The sequence below is a fragment of the Crotalus tigris genome, unplaced genomic scaffold (genome assembly GCF_016545835.1).
Source record: "Crotalus tigris isolate CLP2741 ecotype Arizona unplaced genomic scaffold, ASM1654583v1 scf7180000023720.1715460, whole genome shotgun sequence".
Lineage (NCBI taxonomy): Eukaryota > Metazoa > Chordata > Lepidosauria > Squamata > Viperidae > Crotalus > Crotalus tigris.
Genome location: NW_024100139.1, coordinates 404,042 through 417,284, shown reverse-complemented (window position 1 = coordinate 417,284; position 13,243 = coordinate 404,042). Strand labels below are relative to the sequence as shown.

The window sequence follows — 13,243 nt, the reverse complement described above, 5'->3', positions numbered from 1 at the left end:
CTATTGACCAAGGTACCACCTATACTATATCTGTGCATGTGGTTTTTCTTGCCTAAATGTAGAATCTTACTTTTTTCACCATTGAATTTCATTTTGTTAGATAGTGCCCAGTGTTCAAGTCTGTCCAGATCCTTCTGTATCTTAAGCCTGTCTTCTGGAGTGTTGGCTATTCCTGCCAGCTTGGTGTCGTCTACAAATTTGATGAGTTCCCCATCTATCCCCTCATCCAAATCGTTGGTGAAGATGTTGAAGAGCACTGGGCCCAGAACAGAGCCCTGGGGCACCCCACTACACACTTCCCTCCATGTAGATGCAGTTCCACTGAGAACCACATGCTGAGTATGGCCAGTCAGCCAGCTAGCTATGAATCCATCTGGTGGTGATGCTGTCTAACCCACATCTAACCTACTTATCAAGTAGTAAGTTGTGGTCTACTTTATCAAATGCCTTACTGAAATCCAAGTAAATTTTGTCACCTGGTCAAAGAATGGAATAAGATTCGTCTGGCATGATCTGTTTTTGACAAACTCATGTTGGCTTTTGGTAATGACATTGTTTGCCTCTAGGTGTTTGCTGATTCGCTGCTTGATTCTCTTTTCCAAGATCTTCCCAGGTATTGCGGTCAGGCTGATAGGTCTGTAGTTTCCTGGATCCATTTTTTTCCCCTTTTTTGAGGGTGGGAACTACTTTAGCTTTTTTCCAGTCCTCTGGTAATTCCCCAGTGCTCCAGAATCTTTGAAAGATATAGTTCAGTGGTTCTGAGATCACATCTGCCAGTTCCTTTAGAACCTTGGGGTGTAATCCATCTGTTCCTGGTGATTTGAACTCATCTAGGGTGGACAGGTGCTCACTTACCATTTTCTTGCCTATCCTAAAGTTGTGTTTCTAATCTGTTTTTTGAAGTACTGTTTTTGATAGGCTGGACTGTTTTTTCCCTTTGTGTAAATACGAATGCAAAAAACAAATTGAGTAGTTCTGCTTTCTCCCTGTTGCTTGTCACCTTCTTGTCACTTTCTCCCACTAATGGACCAATCATTTCCTTAACTTTTTTCCTGTTTTTTTACATGTTGAAATAAACTTTTTGTTGTTGTTGTTGTTATTTTTGACTTTTGTTGCAAGCCTTAGTTCATTTTGAGCCTTAGCTTTCCTCACTTCATCTTTGCAGGTTCAGGCTATTTGCTGATATTCTACCTTAGTTATGTGCCCCTCTTTCCACTTTTTATATTTGTCCTTTTTGTCTTTAGAGAGTTCTTTATGCAACCATGCTGGTTTCTTTTGAAAGCTATTATTTTTCTTCTCCATTGTATTGTGGTAACCTGGGCTTTTATAATCTCACTTTTCAAAATTTCCCAAGCTTCTTGAGTTGTTTTCTCCTTGAGGATTCTCATCCATGGAATCCTTCCGAAGCTAATTGAAATTAGCTCTCTTAAAGTCCAAGACTCTAGTTTGACTGTGTTCTATTGCTTGTGCTTGCATAATGTTGAATTCCAATATTGCATGGTCACTCCCCCCCCCCCCAAGGTTCCTGTGGTTTCAACACCTTTTATCATTTCATCTTGTTAGTGAGAATTAAGTCCAATATGGCTGATCCCCTAGATCCCTTCTCTATTTTTTGGCACACAAAGTTGTCTGCTAGGTTTGTCAGGAATCTGTTTCATCTTCATTTGAATCAGAACCCCACACATATAAGCCTTACTAGCATCCCAAACCATTGCCATTGAGGTTCCCTTATACATATTTAAAATAAAATATTCCTTTAAATACTCTAAGTTTCTGAACATTCGCCTCTTGTCTAAATAAATTTTCATTCAACCTCCAAGATCTTCTCTCCTCTTTCTCAGCAACCAATTCCATCCATACAGGACTATGATCTGTCAATGTCCTTGGAAAAATCTTTACATTTTTTACCCTAAAATATAAATCCGTTGTAATCAGAAAAAAGTCAATTCTTGAAAACGATTGATGTCTGTCAGTTTGTCTCCCAGTTGATGTCAGGGTAATTAAACTCCCCCATTACTATGGTGATGTGCTTCCTACATACCTTGGTTAGCTGACTAGCAAAAAGTGCATCTATTTCCTCTGTTTGGTTTGGTGGCCTATAGTATACACCTATAGCAATGTCATCCCTCCCTTTTGTTGTTGTTAGTTGCGAAGTCGTGTCCGACCCATCGCGACCCTATGGACAACGTTGCTCCAGACCTCCCTGTCCTCTATCATCTTCTGGAGTCCATTGAAGCTCATGCCTCCTGCTTCAGTGACTCCATCCAGCCCCCTCATTCTCTGTCGTCCCCTTCTTCTCTTGCCCTCCATCTTTCCCAGCATCAGGTCCTTCTCCCGTTTCCCCTTTTAATTGACCCAAATGCCTTCAAGACAGTTTTCATCTTTGTTGTGCTCTCTTTCTGTAGAGATGTAGTTATTTCTTATATATAGCAACTCCACTTCCTCTTTTATTTGGCCTGTTTCTTTTAAATAATTTAAATCCCTCTAGCTGTGTGTTCTATTTGTGGGTTTCATCCCACCAAGTTTCCATAATGGCAACCATATCATGTCTGCCCTCATTTGCCTGAATTTCTAATTCACCCTGTTTGTTGCTCATGCTCTGTGTGTTGGTGTATAGCAGTGGTTCTCAACCTTTCTAATGCCACGACCCCATAATACAGTTCCCCATGTTGTGGTGACCCCCAACCACTTATACATCACTGGGTGCCAGGGGCGTGGCCAAAGAAAAGGGGAAAAAAATGGCGGACAGCCTTGTTTGGCGACCCCCGTGAAATGGTCGTTCGACCCCAAATGGGGTCCCGACCCAAAGGTTGAGAACCACTGGTGTATAGACATTTGAGTCCTTTATGACTAACCCTGTGTTTACTTTCTACGTAACCTGTGTGGTGCCTGAGTTCCCCTATTTTCTTACCACCTGTTTGATCAGTGCACTTTGTGTGGCACTCGCTATAAAAAACTTGATTTTGCTTGACAGCTAGGTTGATATTCTTGTCCACATACACATCTATGTTACATGCACAGATAACCCTATAATTTTTAGATTGCCGGGGACAGGAATGTTCTGTATCAATTAACTCACTGTCCCCTCATGGTGAATCAAAGTTTTCTAGAGGCAGAATTTTGAGAATCGCCTGTTTCATACTTACTGCTAAGTTATGGTGAGGTTTGCTTGTTTTTTATGTAGCATTGTGAGAAATGTTCTTCTCTTCCCACAATCAACCTGTGGTTTAATATGATGTGCGAATCAGGTTAGAAGTCAACCCATGGCTTAAATGATTCTGATTTAGCATGACATGTGAATTAGTCTGGTTTTTTCAGGCTTGTTTTGATTGCAGCTTTAGTTTCCTGTGGTTGCAGTTGCTTTGTCATCTTTGTTGTACCTACTTCTTCATGCACAGCCCTGTGTTTCTCAATCTTAGCGACTTTTAAGTGAAGTGTGGATTTCAACCCTGGGAGTTAAAAAGTCCACACTTTGTGGAATTGACTATCGTAAGTTGAGAGACACCGACTTAGCCAGCCTTTAATTGATATGCAGCCCAGGATCAGGGCAATTGCTTCGCTTACAGTAAGCTGTCTATTTCCAGGAATTTGGCCGTTTCTTAATGCCTCCCGGCTGCAGACAGATAAAAATGAGTTATGCCACCTTTTCATCTACTCTAGGCCCTCCCAGGTAAACCAGCAGGAAACAAGACCAGATGAGCTAATTTTATTTTATTGTAAGCGCACATTAACAGAATCTTGCGAATCTGAGGTCCCGCTGTCCCTTTCAACTGTCTGATCCATTAGGGCAGGCCCTGAAGTACAAATAAATAAACTTCGGACTTCTGATCTGAGTTACACTTTTCACAGTGCAGAAGGATGCCGGCTGTTTCAGAAGGAAGGATTGCTAGAATTCGGTTTGAGCAGTTCCACCTGAAACTAGATCAGTGGTTCTCCCCCTGTGGGTCGGGACCCCATTTGGGGTCGAATGACCATTTGACAGGGGTTGCCAAACAACGCAGTCCGCTATTTCCCCCCCCTTTTCCTTAGCTGTGCTACTCCCTTTTATTCTATTGGCTTTTGAAAGCCAATAGAATAGACTCTCTTGAATAGAGTCTAATTCTATTGGCTTTCAAAAGCCAATAGGAATTGTCCAGGCTGTCTCTGCCCTACTGAGCCCGCCAAAAGTCCCATTCTGTAAACGGTGCTGCACCAGTTGAGTAGTCCTCGACTTACGACCGGTTGAGTAATCCTCGACTTACGACCGGTTGGGGGTCGCGGCATTAAAAAGGTTGAGAACCACTGAACTAGATTGACAAATTAATACTGCACAGACAGCAAATTAGGATACCGGCATTTTGTGGTTAGGGCATACAGTGCTTTAATGAGTAATTTCACTTCTGGGATAAGGCCACTAGAAGAAAATATGAAAATAATTACAATATTTTTTACATATCCTTCTTAAGTTTATTTTGAAACATAAAGTGCAGATTTACTTACATTTAACAAATGGTTTGACATTATTCTAGAATTCCAAGCACCGTTAATTTTTTATACTGTGTCGTAAGAATTGGTGGTGTGAACAAAACCTGCGGCAGTAATATACGTTAATTGAGGCAAATAAACGTTTCTCCACAAGGGAAACCGAGCAAAAGACAGTACTAAGCTGCCTGACACTTGTAATAAAAAATGCTCACCTCATAAAAGTCAAACTGTGCAACAAAAGTTTGCAAGTCTGACTTGTTCCAGGATCACTTCACTGCTTTTGAAACTGGTCACCTCCAACCGAGCGTTCATTTCACAGCAAACAAACCATTAATTTCCCCAAATCATTTGGAAATTAATTTATCTCAAATGAATTGTTCTTCAAATTAATTTCCCACACATTCATTACCCAAATAACTTACTATTTAGCTATCTCTCAATACAATCATTTTCTTTGTGGCTGCCAGCTCATCTTCATCTCTCTCTCTCTCTCTCTCTCTCTCTCTCTCTCTCTCTCTCTCTCTCTCTCTCTCTCTCTCTCTCCCTCTTCTTCCTCATTCCTCTCTCCTCTTTCTCTCTCAGTGTGTGTACGTAAAGATATGCAAGTATATTTCATCCTAATTCATTTCACCCTCCTCACCCAAAAACATGAACTAACAAAAAAAAAAAACCAGAGAAGTTCATGCTCATCGGGTGCATCGGGTGTCTGCAGCCACCTCGTCATCTGTGGGGTTCCACCCCTGCATCGGGAGTTGAGCGGAAGGGCCGTTTGCAATTTAGGAGACTATATACAGTAACGTTCATCTCTGTTCTGAGAACTTAAAGAAGGAAGTGGGCTGTATATATATATATATATATATATATATATATATATACCATTTAAAACTTCTCCCATAAAATGATCTGTGTACATTTCCTCTGTTATTGAGCAGATGCTTTAAAAGAACTATGCTCTTTTGATGTGAAACTTTTATGGTCTGCTTTTATTCTTGGCAAGGAATCCATCAGTTTTCTGCAGCCCAGCTAAGTATTCACATATGCTCTACAATGCCAAACAACCTTGCCCAATGGGCGCTCATTAAATACACTGAAGTGCAACTTTATCCATAGTGGGAACAGTGGCTGAGTTTGATGGGAATTAAGTTCCCACCCAGCTGGATGTTGTGAGCTTGGGAAAATCTGATTAAACCAGCACGAACTCTTCTTCTACTGCCTCGTCCGCACAGCAACATCTTGTCTAGTTGGTGAGACACTTGTAAGCAAGAGCTTCACAGGGCTGGAAGGCTGAAAATGTAAACAAGCAACTGCCACGAGCACGTAGTGTGAGGAGTGGAAAGCAGGATTCCTATTAAGAGATGGGAAGGACAACATACTTGGAATTTATAAAGATATTTAGCTGTGGATTTTTCAGGAATAAATCTGGCCAAAAGGTTTTGTATGCAATACAGGAAAGAGTAGTAGTTGATCTGCAGAAACAGGTTGGTGATATCTTGATGAAGATCCTCAGCCAGCCAAGTAAAGTTGTCTGAAGGTTGAGTCTGGACTTATTTTTCTTCTTAGGTTGAGACATTGCTCATCCAAACAGCAGCTTCATCAATCAGAGCTACTTAGTTGGGCAGAGAGTCCTTAGATGTACTAACAACTCGCGCACCAACCTCAGGGGTTTCTTCCCCAAAGTGCATTGAAATATGATGATTGGAGAGGAAACCTGAAGTTGACCCACCAAACATCTCAAACTAAGAAGAAAAATAAGTTCAGTTGCCATGACTCAACCTTCAGACTGGTTGCTGATATGTGTCAGGGTTTGATTAGCCTTTTCTGGGGGGTGGGGCATCTGATCAAAGATTTGGGACTTCTCTGTATAACATATTTTTTCCCCTTTTTTCTTTCCTTGTTGCTAATTTTATGACTCTTGATTTTGCTGATGCATGCATTTGTACTTTATTAGTTTGCATTGTATTTGTACAATAGGGTACTTTTAATAAATCTCTACGTGGACGCCTGTTGCTGATGCCACGTAGCTAATTCATTTTATTCTGGGTCAGAGCTCACATCATTTAAAAAAAAAATCACTGCTGAAACTAAAACCTGGGCTCTCCCACAAAGAGAGGGGTTGAAAGATGTATTTTCCACATTATTATTTTAGCTTATAAGTTTTATAGTTCTTGTCGTTCTGCTGTGAATACATTTTCTTAATAAATATTGTGCTTTAATGAGTTAATGAGAATCACCCTGATGATATTAAGTTGAAGAGCCAAACAAAAATATTACCTGGCACAAGTAAGAATTAATTTTTTCAGCACTATTTCTGTCAAGCTACAAAGATTTATTGTTATTAGGACTGCCATATTGCTTCTAGCTTGTCTACAGTTGCAAGGGGGGAGGGAAGCGCTTGGGATCCACAGGTGCTCCCTATCAGCGTAAGAGCCGAAGCCGCTGAGGAGATGTTTTGGCCAACCAAAGTTTCCTTCTCATAAGAATTGCTGGGAGATTAATTGGCCTTTTAATTATCTGTTTCCCGCCATATTGCCAGAGCTAGCTTTCCTTCTATTATTTATTTATTTATTTATTTATGAGACTTATATACCGCTTTAAGTGCAAGCACTCTCTAAGTGGTGTACACCAGTAAGCAGTGTGTGTGTGTGTGTGTGTGTGTGTGTGTGTGTGTGTGTGTGTGTGTGTACATATAATATATATATATATATATATATATTATGTAGGTCTTTTGGTTGTTCGGGTTTTTCTCCCGCGTAAAATTGGAAGTGTCTTGGCGATGTTTCGACGAAGTCCCAATTCGTCATCTTCAGGCTGGTGTTTTTCAGCTCGTGCTTCGACAGCAAATTTGCTGCTCGAAGCACGAAGCTGAAAAACACCAGCCTGAAGATGACGAATGGGACTTCGTCGAAACGTCGCCAAGACACTTCCAATTTTACGCGGGAGAAAACCCGAAACACCAAAGACCTACATACAACACCCGCGAAAACCTCAGAAAACAAATATATATATATATATATATATATATATATATATATATATATATATATATAGGTTATATATAGGTTTTTTAGGTTTTGCTAACAAAGAATAAAGAGAGAATGGTATAGCTATTTCGGGTTCCTTTAACCCTCATCAGCCAAACTTACTCTTCTGAGATTCGAACCTGGGCTATCTGCATGTTAGGCAGATGTTATAACCTCTGAGCCACGGGTTCTCTCCCACTTTGTTAGCTACCAGGAGAGAGACAGGGGGAGGAGATTTTTACCTTGAATGAACACCCTGTCAGCCCAGATATGGGAGAAAGAAATCTTCTTTCTTTTTTTTTGCCTGTATCAGCTCAATCTAGAGCCATCCACAAGCAGCAGTCACTAACTGCGACATCATTTTACATTTTTAGGTTTTTAGATTTTTAGGTTTTGCTAACAAAGAATAAAGAGTAAGTTTGGCTGATGAGGGTTAAAGGAACCCGAAATAGCTATACCATTCTCTCTTTATTCTTTGTTAGCAAAACCTAAAAACCTAAAAATGTAAAATGATGTCGCAGTTAGTGACTGCTGCTTGTGGATGGCTCTAGATTGAGCTGATACAGGCAAAAGAAAAGAAAAGAAAGATTTCTTTCTCCCATATCTGGGCTGACAGGGTGTTCATTCAAGGTGTATATATATATATATATATATATATATATATATATATATATATATATATATATATTTATATATATATATATATATATATATATATGTAGGTCTTTGGTTGTTCGGGTTTTTTTCTCCCACGTAAAATTGCCTGAAGATGACGAATGACTCGTCGAAACGTCGCCAAGACACTTCCAATTTACGTGGGAGAAAACCCGAACAACAAAGACCTACATACAAAATACCCGCGAAAACCTCAGAAAACCATATATATATATATATTATATATATATTATAGATATATATATATTATATATATATATGATATATAATATATATATATATATATACATTGCCCCCAACAATCTGGGTCCTCATTTTACCTACCCCGGAAGGATGGAAGGCTGAGTCAACCTTGAGCCGGTGAGATTTGAACCGCTGACCTGCTGAACACAGTCAGCTAAAGTGGCCTGCAGTACTGCACTCTAACTGCTGCGCCACCTCGGCTCCTATCTTACCGGTACGCTATGCCTAATAAAGTTTACATTAGAGATCGCCCATGTCTCTGTTGTTTTACTTCGTTGGGCTTTTCTGCCGGACATGGACACGTTCCTTTTATGATTGAAAATGCTGGAGAAGTGGGTCTTGTGCTGTGAAGTTCAACCTGAAGCCGATTGCATAAATCCTCTGTATTGTGACCCAATTTATATTCTGAATCATGAAGCTGGGAAAAGGTCACTTTTGTAGCGTTGTTTTTGGTGTAGGATTTCAAATGACAGCATCTGCAGTGTTGAGCCTCGGCTTCAACAGACAAAGGTGAAGCCTTTGTCCTGGAATGTGAATCATCCTTGTAGCCCATCTGTTCCAGCAATAGGGCGCTTAGTTCTCCCAGAATGCCCGCCTTTGGGGTCCTGGGGTCCTGTAAATGGGTGAATGTTGAGTGGGTGAGCAAATAGACAAGTTGGACATTGCCACCGGTACTTTTAGGCTTATTCTGAATTTTAGATAAACCTCGTGCCCAATTTTGGAATGATCCAAATTTTAAATTGGACTGGTTCATTGTTATAATGCGCTGTTTCTCTCTTGCCTTCCAGGGCGTATTCCCTTGTGGACTCTAGTCAAGTATCCACGTTCCTAATTTCCATTCTTCTCATTGTTTACGGCAGCTTCAGGTAAGGTCATTGCCTTTTGTGTAACGACACACGCGCACACACACACACACACACACAGCAAGTCCAGTCTGTTGAATGTATATTGATGCTGTTTCCCTGAAATGTAGAATTGCAAAGCAGGCCAGAATTGAAGAGCCAGTCATTTAGCATGTAACTTGTTCCTGGAAGCTTTCATGGAAGATTAAAAAAAAAAAAAAAAAGGTTTTGAAGAAGCCATTACTTTTATTGTGACTTATTTAAAGGTGAAAATTGAAGCATTTGTCAATTTATTCTTAAGGCTCATTTATAATCCAACTTGTAATAAAAATTGCAATCTGACTCTTTTATCTGAAATGCACCAGATGAATTCAGGGAACACATTCCTTCAATTTCTAAGAAAAAAATAAGCAAAGACTCCAGAGCTATTGCAGAAGCCTGGGAAATCTCAAAATAACACAGCATTGTGCAGTTGCTGCTCTTCTTCAGTGTTGCTTTTGTTAAATTCACAGAGATTAGATACTTTGGGGAAGAACTGAAATGTTCTAAAATTGCTATTCTTGATGTACTGAAGAGGAAGTTTACAGGAAAGATACGCAGGTAGCTAGGTAGATAATTTATTGATTGATTAGTTTTATGACCAGTTAAAAAAATAAAGATTAAATACAAGTTAGGCTTCCAAGTTAAAATAGGTAAAAGAAAAAGTTAAAATAGGTAAAAGAAAATACAATGATAAAATATGTGCTAAACACAAAGAATCAACATTCAAGCATAGTAGTTTAATTTAATATAATTTAAATGCTGCCCATCTCACTCTGCAAAGCGACTTAACCACTTTTACATGATACTCTGATCAGTTTTATTTTTATTTTATTTATCACAATTTAGAAACCACCCATCTCCCTCACAGAGGCCTCCGGGCAGCGTATGAGTAAAATATTAAAACCTTTAAAAAGTATATAGTCTGATCTGTTCATTATAAGAGTTCTTAGCTGAACTGCCTTGTCTGTAAACTTAGCAGATCTGCTCACTATGTATACATTAGAGCCCCAGAGGAAATAGGGCTGTCTACAATTCAGGCCCCAGTGGGCTGTTCTTTCAAGTAGGAATTTTAAATATCTAAGCCTAAAAAGGCATACAGTTGATAATCAAATAAATGTGGGGCAACACATATACACATTTTCTCATGATATCACAAGTAACGGAAATGCTCGTATTTGGCAATGGAATCCAACAACTCAAATCTTGTTCTTCTTAGGTATTGTGTCAAACTTATTGACTGGTGTTTTTTGGTTTGGAAAGCAGTTTTGTTTTTAGCCAACCAATTTAAAAATCATTTTTCCCCCAATAACTCCATGTCTGTTTAGAAACTGATAACTAGGACTCTGCATGGGAGGCAGTTGAGATAGCATTGGGTGGAAAACCCGTGCTGTAAAATAAGTTTAGTACAGATAATCCCTGAGTTACAAGTGTTCACTTAACACTTGTTCAAAGTTACACGACTTTTCACTCGGACAGAGTGAAGGATTTATAGTTTTTGCAGTCATTTACCCAACACAGAGGCATGGGCAGATAAATCATTTTTAAAAAAAACTCAATGAAGGCTGGTAGCAAAAAAATTATCTATGGAAATTCTCAGTCATCCAAGGACGTGGTTGTTCCAAAGGTGCCTTATCTGTACTGGGTAAAGACTATTCCTAAATAGGTGAAAGAATTTACTTATCCAAGATGTTTCTCATCCAGCAGCCAGTTATATGTCACACTTTTATTTTTGCTGAATACCACCACTTTAGATTTTGTTTTAGTGATGTTTAAAGAGCACATGGTAGGTTTTTTAGCTTTTGCAGCATTCTTCTCAGGACTACTTGGGAATCTGCCATCAAAACCGTACTGTCAGCATATAAGAGTATATTAATACATTTATCATGCATCTTTGACATTTGAGTGTCTAGAGCATCTTGGGATGTTGTTGTCATAGGGCTAGAACACTAACTTGTCTTATATCTTTATTAGAGTAAGCATTACTCTAATAAAGAGAACCATTTACACCAATACATACTGGATGTTTGAATACAGAGCCTTAAACAAGAGTAAAAGTAAACTCCAATTTTTATGACTTGATTGATTGGCTGATTATGGGCCATTGTGTCAGTTCTTAGTAACCACATTCAGAGCTTCTCTCCAGGAAGGTCTGTACATGCTGGTTGTCCTCTCTATTCCTTCCACCTTTCCAAGTATTATAGACTACTCCAGAGATCTAGGTCTTCACACAATGTGTTCAAAGTGTAATAATTTGAACTTGGTCATTTGTGCCTCAAGTAAAAACTTCGGATTGAAAATTAATTTGTTTCCTAGGCCAGAAGGTAGGGCTAAAACTTGTCATCCAGAGGAGGCTAACCCCTCCTTTTCAGCCTTCCTCTTACTTCTGCAGAAAAGGAAGAACTTCTTCTCATTATAGATCATGTGGTTTTTTTTAAAAAAAAAAGACAGGAAAAAGAGGGGGGAAACGTTTAGACAAAGAGGAAGAAAAGAAACCCCCAAACTGTGCAGATGTACAGGGATGCCTTGTAGGGACAGACAGATCATCTCCTTTGTTTCTCGTCAGCTGGCCAGACAGATTAGTAGAAAGCAGCTTTTTACCATGCTGGGGGGGGGGTTCTGGGTGGGTGCAACTCCCCACTTCTGCCCTCAGATGAGTAAAAGGTGAATGAGGTCAGCAGAGAGTTCCAGATTGGATTCTTCCATTCTCTCTACTGAACTCAGTGAACTTCAGGCATCCCTACTAGGAGACCCAGGGAAGGCCAGGCTTCTTACGGGGACGAAGTGCACTCTCCCTACCTCCAGGTCAAAAGGAATAGCCAGGTGAAAAGGACAGTGTTATGACGAGGAGAATGGAGACAGCATTCAGGTACATAACTTCCATAAACTGTTCAACTTGGATTCCTACAACATGGAGATGGAAAACCCAACAAGAACCTTAAACATGGATTCTGCGAACACTTACTAGTAGCACCAGAAGGAACAGGGGAAAGTCAGTTGCTTTCCCTGTCTGGTCTAAACTGGATCTGAAATTTCTTGATGATGATGATGATGATGATTTGGACAGAACCCATTTCTATTTGGGAATAAGTGGATAGCTATCCTAGCGTTGACAATCCCATTAGAACCTTGGTTGGTCTCCAAGTCAGTCAGTCATCCAAAGATGGTCCCACCCTCCCAATAGAGTGCAAAGCTTACTTAGGTGGATACATGAGGCACCATCACTAGCTATTAGGGCAGTGCTTCTCAACGTTTGTGTGACGGCGACCCCCGTCACACAAACGTTCTGCGCATGCGCAGCGCCGCACGCATGGGGGCGGGGCCCCAATGCGCGGTGTGCATGGGCGGCACCCCCCATGTGCGACGCGCATGCACGACGGCCCCCCATGCGCGACGTGCGTGCACGGCGCCGCCCCGACGCGCGTGCACAGCGCTGCCCCCACGCGCGACACGCATGCGTGGGGCCACCCCCGTGCGCAGCGCACGTGCGCGGCGGCGCCCCCCGTGCACGGCGCCACAGAAAATGGCGGATCGCCACCTTTGGCGACTCCCGAAAAATGGTCAATCGACCCCAAATGGGGTCGCGACCCATAGGTTGAGAACCGCTGTATTAGGGCAATGACCATGTGGGATTTAAAAAACTGCTTAAGATGGCTCCAAGCAAACCAAAACACTTAAGAGAGGAGGTGTCTCTCAAACCCTCACGTCAGAGGAAATGGTAACAGATTTGGCTTTGACTCCCCAGCACTGTACAGCCAGAGCCATGACCACCAGAATAGCAGTGCAACATGGGTTATGGTCAAGTGGGAGATAGATCACCACCCTACTTGTGGATAAGCCCTATATGTTAAAAAAGCTGTGGACCATATCCATTTTGAAAACAAAGGCAAGAAGGTGCCTTGCCTTCAGAAGTTGTGGGTGCTCCATCACTGGAGGTTTTTAAGAAGAGACTGGACAGCC

The 13,243-nt window shown here is 40.8% G+C and overlaps 1 protein-coding gene across 1 annotated transcript in view; it reads left to right on the top strand.

Annotated features, from left to right (window-relative positions):
* Window positions 1-13,243, top strand: part of SPPL3 (signal peptide peptidase like 3) — a 99,666-nt gene that overhangs the window by 54,751 nt on the left and 31,672 nt on the right. The window contains exon 2 of the mRNA XM_039321220.1: window positions 9,191-9,268. Coding sequence (XP_039177154.1) covers window positions 9,191-9,268 — 78 coding nt within the window. The remainder of the gene's footprint in view (window positions 1-9,190; window positions 9,269-13,243) is intronic.